Genomic DNA, 11,640 nt, shown 5'->3' on the forward strand with positions numbered 1-11,640 from the left:
CAGGTCTGATGCAGTATCCATCTGTTTTAATAACGCGAGRTGCGTTTAAGATTTCAGACATCACAATATGTTGGTTCCAGTATGGTTGCTTCCACATTTCTTTTTCTTGCAGAAGAGCTGAGGTTTCTCTCCATTTGTCTGCACTGCAGATGTTACCACCTTCGGTGGAGGCTGCACTTCGAGGATGGCAGGTGTCTCTCTCTGACTTGCCATGAGTGCCAAAGAGAGCTAATGAAAGATCAAAAAGATGATGCTGGTTCCAGTGCCCAGCAGATGGGGCACAATTGGAGGTGGCCAGGGCTCCCAGTTCAAACTTGTCCCATGCTGGAGTTCACTGTGACCACAAAGGTCTGGACTGGCCGCAGAAATGATGTACGTAGTGCCAGGAYCACCTCTGCACTGCTTGTCTGCTTCCCCTCCATCCTCTGCTTCTGCCTCTCTGCTACTGCAGACATTAGTGCAGTCTATGGTAGGCTATGCTAAAAAAAATCCTGCGCTAAGAGGAGGTGGAGCAAGGGCAGAGGAAATATTTTCTATCCAGAGTTCAGAAGTCCCMAAAAAAAGAAAAAAGAAAAAAGAAAAAGAAGTACTGTCATAAACAGTGATGAGGAATCTTCAAGAATTTCCCTGCCACGGAGAAACTGCATACACAAACTGTCAGCTCTTCCATCTGTTATGAACCAGGCTTTTTTTCCTTGACCTTCTTAATTTCATAATGTGCAATAAATGGGAAATGTGTAGAAAAATATTAAACTCATAAATATAAGCCTGAAACTGCAAGGTCAGTTTTAGTGTCCTACATCCAACAGCTGTGGCAGGAGCAAAGCTGCCTTTCTCCATGCTCCCCCTAGCTTCAGAAGGGTAAAGCAGCGATGAGGACTAGGGTCTGGCATGAGCACAGCTAGGTGAAAAAGAGGAAGCAAAAGACATGCAAGAAATCTCCAAAGAGCAACTAGTTATTCTCCAGCTTTTGATGGATGGACTCCTTCGCATTCTCACAGGGATTTTCCTTCAGCGTTGCTCTCTGTAGCTGCTGCTGAGGCCCACATGGACATGGAGTGGTGGCCCAGCAGTGACACTCGCATCCACCCAAAGCTCGTGGCAGCTGGGACTGTGTCTGTCATGTTGCCCCTCTTTTGCTCCTGGGCTCCCTTGCAAGACCTCTGCTCGTTTCTCTGACCACACGTTTGAGTTCTAACACCTCGTGGTTTATGATCGGTCAGTATTAAAGCCAGCAAGGCTTTCGGCTTTGCTGCTTTGTGTTCATATACATCTCCAAAAAACCAGAGAGCTCTTCAGCCATGCGGACCTGGACCATGTATGCTGGGACGTCAAGTGAAGCTGGCATGTAGGGTGCAACCTTGACTTACAGGCAAAGGGCTTGGAAACCCTCATGATTGAGATGGGGAGTGAAGCTCAATGTGGGGCTACCCACTTGTGCAAAAGGGGCTGAATTTCCCATGAAATTTGRCAGTAACTGAAGCCTTCCAGGCTGGTGTTGAGCATTTTCTTCTAAGGGGAAGACCGGTATCCTCTCCTCTGGAGGATGCTGAGGAGGAGGAAGTTGTCACCACATCACAGAGGGATGGGTGCAGCTGCCGCCACCGTGCTCTTTGTGGAGGAACTGGGAAGCAGCCTGGGAAATGTTGCCCTGCTCTGCCCCAGGAGCGCAAGGTGCTGCTGCCGGAGCCGTGGTGCTTGGCTGCTGCTATCAAACACGGAGCGAGACTCCTCAGGGCCAGGGAGGGCCAGTCTGCTGGGCAGGCTCCTGTTCTGGAGTGAAATTTCCCAGCAGCAAGGGGCAAGGAAAACTTATTTTTCTGTACAAAGGTTCCCTGCCTCTCTGTCATGTGGCATGCGAACGGGATGATAATACGAGGGAAAAGCCTGTTAACAACGTCACTGAGCAGGAGGCTCTTGCTTTTTGCTTTTCCCCTCTGCCCCTGTGGTCTCTGGTCCCCTGGCAGATCCCTGGTGCTCCTCTGAAGCAAATATAAGGAATGAGAGAAGAAAGTAGTCCAAACAAATTGACTCAATTTTATTCTTTCAGCAAGCTATATGTATTTTTATTTTATAGTCATTTGAACAGCGGAGAGTTTGGCAATAATGACAGCCTCAGAAGTATGCACTGTGTGTGTGTATTTCGATTCCTCCAGCTTGGCTCTCCCACTTGGCATTTTGGAGAACACGTAGTCGCGCTGCTTTTAAACCAGTTGGCACATTGAAATACTTCTCCCATGGGCTCCCTGAGAGCAYGTGTTACATCCTGACACCCTCCACCAGGGACATATAACCGACAAGYGCGGACATTCAGAGCACCACAGATATGTTTTGGCCAGCAGGAAGCAAATCAACATTATCAAAGCCTCTTTAAGCTGTCAAAGTGGCCTGCAGCTTGTTTCTTTTCTCATCATTGTTACTGAATTAAATCTTTTTACGTTAACCCTTTTCTCAGTAAATGCATACTGAGGCCAGATCTTCAGTGGAGTGTGACTTTATCAGCCCAAACAGAACTTGGAGAATGATTTTAGCTGAGGACTAGGCCTTGACCAACAAGGAYTGGCTCATTTCAACAGAGTTTCTAAGTTTCTATCACTAAACAATAAGCAAAAGAAAAGCATGATTCCTAAAGGCGCTAAAATCAGTTTTCTAAGGATTTGCTTTTAATAGACAGCTGTCTTTGGTATGACTGTCTAACCCATAATTACCTTAAAAGTCTGTGATTTACCTAATACTGTCATCTTCTATTTCCAATACGATTTTTGACTGAGCAAGCTGTAAAAGAATCATAGCTTCCTCCCYGATGCTGGAGCACAAATAAAGCTTTGGGTGGGATTTCTGAAGGACCTGGCCCTGGGGGCAGCTCTCTCACCGAAATCGGAACGGTTGCCGCTGACTGACAAGAAATGAGCCAACAAAATGGCAAGTGCTTCTGAGAAGGACCCCCTTCTCCTCGGTAAATCAGCGTGTGACTCTCATTTGCTAATTCATTCATACAYGTAGTGGCACTAGTCTGACCACCTATTGAGTTGTATTGAACCAGTAAGCCCAGTTAGATATCTCACTGTAAAGCAGAAGTAACTATCCCTACTGTTTGAGATGGGACTTTGAGCAGGAGGATCAGGAGGATGAGAAGGGTGTATCTAGGCGCTGTGAGTGACTACAGCGTGGTTCTGCGCTCCTCGTGCCCGGCTCCCATGGACCGCTGTCAGGGTTTATGAGGAAGCAAAACAGGAGAAGACTAGCTTTGCTGGTCTTCCAACAAAATTCAGCAAGAACGGAAAGGAAATTGCAGAGCGGCCACCCCAGACAGCTGAACCGGCTGGTTTGCAAGGCTGGAACATTGCACTGGTTCTTTGCCGAAAAGATCAAGCCATCCTAATAAATTTCCTGTGTAAAAAAATATATCTATAAATCATGCCTTAGTAAGAACAGGGTAGCTGCTAACAGAGCCGGGTGTAGCTGCGTGCAGTGCAGCTCAGGTCTAACTCTCTCTAATCTGTAACCAAGCCACGACAGCTTCCTTTGCAAAGAGTGACTCTATTTGAACGTGCGTGCGCGCGCGCGTGTGTGTGTATGTACCCATACACATACCTATAGCTTTATAATCCTGTTGCCAAATGGGATAACCTGGTCGGCAGGAGGAGCCCTCGTATTACACGATCATGAACTGGCAGACGTAGGGCAGCTGGTCTTTGCACCGCTTGTCAAACCACTTGCCAATCGCGGCCCCCGACAGCGCCGCGCAGTTTTCCGACTTGCCGCCGTCCGGCTGGGTGGTGATTTCAGTCTCCCAGTTCTTGTAGCGGATGCTGGTGCCCGTCATGTCAACCCACTTGCCCTCGGCCGCCAGGTCATTGAGGCCGAGCCAGATCTCCGCCTCTGAGCCGATGCTTTTCCGCATGTAGTCGTAGAGCGCATCGTTTTCCTCCCCGTTCTGGGGGGTGCTGAGGGTGCCGCCCTGAGAGATGCAGTTTTCGCTGGCCTCGTGGTACGTCTTGGTCTCAGTAAATGCAAGAAAGCATTTTAGGTGGATTTTGGTGCCTTTCAGACAAACTAAGAAATTACCATGCACACAAAACAAAAAGAAAAGGAATCCGTTTTAAAAATCCACACACAACAGTTAAACGACAAGGTTCATTTCTCCCAGCATATTGCAATTCCTAAGCATGGGAATGAGCATCCCCAGGGGCCTCTCTCTGCTCCGCTGGGTAAGCCACACGGCATGGCTGTAGGGATGTGCCCTCCCTGCTGGTAAACAGTCAGGGAAAACGGACCTCCAGGGTGTCCATGTCACCGTCCTGCGCTCTTGTGTTCCCAGAGCAAAGCCGCGGTGTGGGTCTCATGCCCCTTTCCCTGACTTCTCTATTTTCCAGCTGCTGTTAAACTTTCTCAGATAAATTCCTTTGGAGGTAAGATTTTTTATCGTCTCTGCTGGGTGTTGAAGAATTTTGGAGAAAGTGTACAAATTTAATTCAATCATCTTAACTATGCACACATGAAAAATGTCTTTCTCATAGGGTTGGATTGGAAGTGTTGTGCTTGCAGAGCTCAAGGTCTTCAGAGGAAATTTCTACTTTCATCTGATTTTGTTAAGAATAGCAACTTTTTTTTAAGTTTTAAACCCCAGGAGCTCAGGGTACTCCATCCAAACAATAACTAATCAGAACCAGGTTTTTAATATCCAAACCAGTTAAATCTCAAGGAACATGAGCTTGGATCTAAAGCCTTAAGTGTGCTTGTGTTCCTCTTCTTTTAGAAAGAAAATGCTCCTCAACCTGCATTTCTATTGCATCTCTAATTCATGTTCTGCAGATCCCTTGCCTATGGCACTCTACACAGAGCAGCCGTGGAGCACATCTAGGAGATGACCATCTTGGGACCATCCTCCCAAAGCTATCATACAAAGCACAGTGAGATTGACCTTCAGTGAGTTTGCCTGGGCAATACTGCAATATATATAACAGGTCATGCAACCTCACCCATCTCACTGGGTTTCGGGCAAAAGCAGGCAGCAAAGAGTACATTTGATTGAAGTACACAGCAATCAGTACACACAACCCATCCCTCTGATTCATGAAGGAAAATAAACATCTGTCTTAGTGTCATAGAAATATCAATATTTGTACACGAGCACATGAGGAAGGGGGACATCTGCTGCACAGCTCCAGACGTTTAACTGCCGAGGAGCTTCATCTGCCTGGAAGCTTTGCACGAGATCCCTCTTTGCTTTGCTCTTTCAGCTCGCTCCCCCCCTCCCCCCCCCAGAGTCTGTGTCGGATGTGTCTTGTCAAAACGGTGCAGAGCAGTTGTAACCACTTTAAAAGCGGCTCCTCTCTCACAGCAAAACCCAAGCCTTCTTTAGTGAGTCCTTTACCTGTCTGAAGTGCTTGTTTTTCCTTCAGTAACGCAACCTCCTGGGAGATGTTGTCGATCATGGCCTTCAGGTCTTCAATCATTTTGATGCTCACGCCATCTGTTGGAAAAACCACAGGATGAGAATAAACATCTCCCGCCTCCCCAAGGGAGGCAGCTGAAGCTATTCCTGGCATCAAAACTTCTCTCTCTCTGAGAAAATGCATGCAGAAAAGGATTCATCCAGCCCCTCCCCAGCCCACAAAGCATCCGTCAGGGTAGGTGTTGGCTCTCCAGGCTGGTCGCGCCACCTCCACATTCCCAGTTTGGGTTTTGGGGCGCACACCCCACATTGAGCCTGGGCTGGGGGCCAGTGCATGGGCCCAGGGAGGTGCAGGATCCTCCCAGGAGCCCGCGGTCAGGGCGTACACCTGGGGCAGCAGTATGCCAGGTTCATGTCCTCAAAGAGCAGGAGCTTGCAGTCTGATGCTGCCCTCCTGAGCAGGGGTCTAGCCACATATAGGTGCTTTATGGAGAATTTTAAGCTGCTGCTGATGAATAGGAACTGTTTTTTAACTGCTGAAAGCTGCTGAGTTGGCTGTAGCCTATCACCAAAGTTTAAGTTTTGTTAGTTTTTTCACTTCTGGCATTGCTAGTAGGAGAACAAAGAGATCACAGAGCTACTTTATTTCAAAAATAGCTACTTGTTCTTAATGTACAGTAAGTCAAAGACTTTGGAAAGAGCTTTCTTCTAGGAAGCTACTCTCCCGATGTACAAGTTAATACTCAGGACGTTTCCAGCGGAGCAAGCTCACGTCAGGTGGGGAGAGTACACGGGGACAGCAGCGTTGCCCCAATGGGTGCAGCCACAGCTGTCATAAATTAGCATTGCACTGGTAAGAGCTATTCCAAAACTCTTCTGAGAAGCATAGTGATGGGATCAGAAAGATAAGGTTGCCTGTGATTTCCCTAGATCAGAGATGCAGAGGAGACAAGCACAGCGCCACCGCTTTCCTCACACCCTCCTTTGGAAAGCAGTGAACACAACAGAAGACATTCCCCTGTATCCAGGTCCTTCACCAGCAGGCTCACAAACTTTCCTCTCCTGCAACCCTAGCCTTGGACACTTTTCTCTGATGTGAAGCAGTAGAAAAAAAGTTTTCTCTTTACTAAGGTTTTTCTAGCAGTCCTTGGCAGTGATAGAGTCTCTTGCCCTATGTCTTTCCTTCCCTCCCCCAACAATTTCACCACTCCTCTTTCACACCTTATCGTTCTGGTACAAAAGTCCCCTTTTGTCTGTACCATGTGATGCTGCAGCCCAAAAGATAAGCTGAGCCTGTTTCAAGTGTTTTAGGAAAAGATTGCATATACCCAAATGGGGATTGTCGCTGGTCAACAGCAGTGCTGCGTTGCCGCATTGCAGCCCCCATGGTGGGTTCAGCAACGCAAGGAGCCATGACTTGCTACAAGGTCAGCCTCACAGAAGGCTTTAAATGTTGAGAGCACAGCTTCAAACTAGGCATTATTTTCAACAGGGAGCCAAGAGAGAGAGATGAGTACTTGGTTCATGTCCTCATGCTGACCCCTTCAGACATGGTTTGCTTCTGCTGGAAGTTTTTCAGGGCTGGGAGGATTTTTTTCTGTAGAAATATCTGTTGCTGCAGTAAATCCTCAGGGTCATGAACCTCTGTGTCATTGTGGCTGTGCCTTGTATTTGAGTGCAGATGAGATCACCTAGCTACAAGTAGAGTATGAAACAGCCTTTAGAGTCTTTCGGGAGTGGGAATCATTGTTTTTGTATTTACTAAGTTTTTCTTACTTACTGTATCTAAGTCAAGAGCCTAGCCCTCCTCTTCAGTCAGCTGTGAGTAGCAAATTACTCCTGCAGGTGATTTGGTGGAGACACGTGCCTCATGGGAGACACCACCTATGGTGACTTCCTCTCACTTGGTACCATAGCTGTGGGCTTAGAAGAGGTGCCAAGAGCCTGGACATTGGTCCTCCTCTTCCTGCTGTGCTCGGTGAGTGCACCAGGGCCCAGGTGCTCCACACTGCACTGTTTCCATCCCTGGACCTTGGAATGGTACCTTGGTATGGCAGGTACCAAGCCTGACTCAGGGGCCACTGGTCAGGGCAATGGGTGCTTTGGCTGAACAGGGAGACGCAGCTGCAACTATGAAAATGAGCACGGATAACTCTGTGTTATACCTTACAGGTGCTAACCAGAAGATATTGCTAATAATGTAATGCAAGAAAATGGTCAAATTTTGGCAGAGAGTGACATTTGCCATTGAGGAGACATGGAGCCAGCAGCACCTGCGGACAGAGGCAGGCCATTACATAACAGATTTTCTAGCTGGTGGTTCCCTGGGGATGCAAGCAGTTTCCTAGATTTTTCAGCAGCAGAAGTGCTCATCTGGATCATCTGCTCTGGCATCCTGTAGCACATGGGCCACAGGAAGCACCCCAGCACATCCTGTGCTGAGGTCAATGCATTCTGCTGGATGGGAAAGATGCTGCTTCAGAGAAAAGGCTTCAGGGTTGGACAGCTTGCCTGCTTGCTTTGCAAACTGTCCCAGTAACCAGCTCCTTGGAAGAAGCAGTAGTCTTTCAGGGCCGTCAAAGCTCTTGGTCTTCGGTAAGCTTGGGTAAGGTAGGAACCACTTTCCCATCAATGGGGACACAGTAGCAACTCCCTGACCTTTCATTCAGGATTTCCTATAGCAGTTTTCATCCATGTAAGTGATGCAGCCCTTAGCAGGGATAGGAGCAGGCAGGTCTATTCAGCACATCTTCAGCACCCTTGTGCCACTGGCTGAAACTATCTTCTGTGTCACTGAACATGCCATCATGATCTGCAGCTTAGCACAATCACAGCTCCTCTAACCAGCTATTAATCAGTACTCAAATTTCTTCTACGTAAGAGCAAAAGAACCGTTATGCTTTGGTTGTGATAAGAAATTTGACATTAAGGAATTTGCATTTACTACATTGACCCTACAGCTCCTCAGGTGATATTCCTTTACCTAGCTTGACATCTGGTGGTTCTCATAGGGTGAAAGAAAATGGGACAATTCTCACATGAAAGCCATAGGGCAGATTTCCTTGAAGATCAAGGAGATGGTGAGCTGAGATACTACATGAGAGAAGGAGGAACAGCTTGGAAACTCAGCAAAATGAAGAACCAAGAAGATTATAGTGTGTCATGAATACGAAGGAAAAGAAAACATCAGGAGGAGGGTATTGAGCTGCTTTAATCATTGCTCAATTAACTTAAATGGGTTCAGTCAACACTGAGGCACTAGTTATCATTTTAGTGCCTTTGATGAAAACATTCTGTGGGCGAACAGCTAATTAATTCAGTAGTTTTTCCATGTAAGCCTCTCCTGCAATGGAATGAATGTCTTTCAGGTTTAAACAATATCCAAAGGTCATAGAAAGATGCCTTTAATAAATCTTACTGGAGCAGCTTCTTACATTGTTCCTGCTGGATGGACAGGGAGATTTCTGTGCTAGATGATACTGTGAGCTGGTATCGGAAATGTCTTTGATAGCTGCCTAAGTGCCCAGTCCCTTTTCCCATCACTTTTTCCATCTTGCTTCCAAGTCCTTAGTCACAAGATGTTCTTGCAGCAGTGAGATCCTCCAGTCACTTTGGTGTCATCTGGAGAAACGTGGTTCCTCCACTTACTTTCTTGTCACAATCCCCAAACTTCAAAATGACAAGTGAGATTTGATTTAAGAAAGGAATACGATGGAATCCATGGCAACTATGATAAAAGCTTATGTATGTCTATTGAAAGTTGCACAAAACACAACAGGTCTAAGCAGATCTTTCAAAGTCGATCTTAAGCAGACGACAGGCTGACCTGTGCTATAGCATGGGAGTGCCTTAATGATGTGAGCAACCTTCTGTCAGGGTGCTGTAAGTAAGTGCTCAGCAGAGTTTGCAGAACCAAGCCCCTACCATTTGACTAGCATCCAAATAGCAAATAAATCACATTCCCTAGAACAATGAAATGATGCATTTTTATAAAAAGCTATTTTTTTGGTAGCTCCTTTTCAGTGGTTAATTTGCATTTCAACAAAAAAAAAATAAAATAAAAGTACCACAACTACGTCAACAAACATTGACTTTTCTATTTTTTTGCCAGAAAATTTTGTCTGTATGCTGCTATTTTCAAGGCTTGTCTCCTTAAGCCTATGATCAAGGCTATTACAGCTTGGTTTTGCTCCTATTGAAGTCAGTGGCGGGGTTGCCAATGCTGTCCATGGGGGTTGGAGCAAATCCTGGGAGTAGCAAAGTTAAGTACTACCAGAGACAAGATGAAGAAGGGACTCGCAAAGGAGATGGGTCACAATGTGCTCCTAGTTATGAAAGCTTCATAAATAATGTGTTTGATGCCTGCAAATGGGAGTTCTCTCCAGTTTTTCCATGTTCTAATTGCATACTAAATAATAAATGATTCCTTGTGTTGCATTATTTTGATCATTTAATTATATTTATTTGATATTTGAAATTTGTATCTAGGTAGCTTAGCTTTGACTGGACAGGCTGTGGTYTGATTTGCTCCTGTCTGAACAGGTTTCTGTTCCTCAGCTGGGTGAACAGAGCTCTGATTTGTGATTTCTCTCATCAAACCTCACCTGCCGTTAGTATTTCCTTTAATATTGGGTATTTCCACAAATGTTCCAGCCGGAAAAGTTGTTTCCTATTCCAGTCTATTCCCTGGATCAGAGTAGGAGCCTGAACACACCTATGGCTGTTTTATATGACTTCTGAGGTATTTTTTGAAATATCCTCCTTACCTAAAGGAGCATCAAGGAGGACCTGGCTGTGCCTGTGTTGTTATGGCAGGAGATCTATGTAGACCCCAGAGCGTGTGCATGGCCACGGAGCAGGCCGTGGAGGCTGGAAATTTGTTGGGGGGGGTAGGGGAAAGAAACAGTCAAAATGAACTTAGGATTTCAGCATTTTCTAAATGCTGTCTTGGGTTTTTTATTTCGAAACACCACTTTTGTTCTGAAACAGACTGAAATACAGGCGATAATTACATCGCCTCGCCCCAAAAAATTAAGAAAAAAAGGGGGAAAGAATAGAAAGAAAGAGCGAATGAAAACAGCTTGGCTTGAGGCACCATTTTCTGTGCTAACACTTGTGGTTTGGCTTCGCAGCGAAGCTGTCGGACGGACCGCCCCAGCCCTGCCGCGGTCTCCGCAGCTGGTGGCCGGCRCCCCGCGCCTGGTGGCCGGCGCCCYGYGYGCGGACGTGGCCCGGGGCTGGGGGCAAAGAGAAGCCTCGCGCTCACCTTCCCCTTCCCCTGCACCCCGAACGGGAAAAAAAGGGACCTGAGAAATGGCTCCTCAGGGAACGCTTGTGGTAAAGGCAGGGGAGATAAAACACAGGGGTGGCAGAACGCAGCCTACCAAGAAACGCCAGGGGCCGGACTCCCCCCATCCTGCTGAAGATACAGGCGCAGAACAAGTGTGGAATGAACAAAAATGTAGAGGTTTCCCAGAAAGATCTGGTTGGGGGAAATGGAGACATTTCTCCAGGACAAGATCTGACAAAAATAGCCAATGGCAGAGTGCACAGAGGAAGCCCGGCCAAGTGAATTCCTCAAATGTTGCTTTTTCTTTCAAGTTCGCTCCAGGCTGCAGAGCCCACRCTAGGAGGACTCCAAAGTCATGCAATTACGGTCGAATACATCGACCAAAGAGCGTCGCGGATCGATGGTGGGCAGCAGTGCAAACCTCCTTCTTACCTCCCCCAGCTGTCCTTAGTGTAGTTGTAGTGGGTGAGGGGGAGAAAGAAAAGCTTTGGACAGCAGGGAAAAAAGAAAAACAAGAAGAAAACCGAAAAAAATGCCAAGGACCTCGGGCACCCTTTTGCGAGTGTTACGCTGCAGTAAGCCCGAGCACATCGCTCTCACGCAMAGCTTAAAATGCGCTTGGGGGCAAACGTTTCAACACCAAGGTCCGCGCTGATGCCTAACGGATTGCAGGCTGCTCCTTCAGCCAGACCTAGGACAGCTGCCYGTCGCCTGCCGCTCGGCTGCTCCCGAGAGGCGCCCGCCGCGGAGCAGGGCTCGGGGGAGCGGAGGGTTCGGTGACGGCGGGTCCCGCGTGCCGCAGACGGGGCGACAGAGCCCGGCGGAAACCTTGCGGCGCCCCCCTTTTTTTTAAATTTTTTTGCTAGTTTGCGTGAGGGCAACGCAAGTGCTCCTGCAGGGCGGTGCATAGCGGGGGGGGGACTAAAATTAAAAAAAAAGGGGGGGGAAAGAG

At 47.4% G+C, this 11,640-nt stretch overlaps 1 protein-coding gene across 1 annotated transcript; it reads right to left on the reverse strand.

Moving 5' to 3' along the window:
• Positions 1-2,017: 2,017 nt before the first annotated feature.
• CLEC3B (C-type lectin domain family 3 member B) lies at positions 2,018-6,785 on the reverse strand. The gene is made up of 3 exons (XM_085311751.1): positions 6,727-6,785; positions 5,378-5,568; positions 2,018-4,056 (listed from the first exon to the last, which is right to left on the reverse strand). Exons 1-3 carry the CDS (start codon positions 6,783-6,785, stop codon positions 3,656-3,658), a joined length of 651 nt encoding a protein of 216 aa, XP_085167877.1. The 3' UTR covers positions 2,018-3,655.
• Positions 6,786-11,640: the final 4,855 nt, after the last annotated feature.

The sequence above is a fragment of the Rhea americana genome, unplaced genomic scaffold (assembly GCF_003343005.1).
Source record: "Rhea americana isolate MKP2758 unplaced genomic scaffold, rheAme1 scaffold_35, whole genome shotgun sequence".
NCBI lineage: Eukaryota > Metazoa > Chordata > Aves > Rheiformes > Rheidae > Rhea > Rhea americana.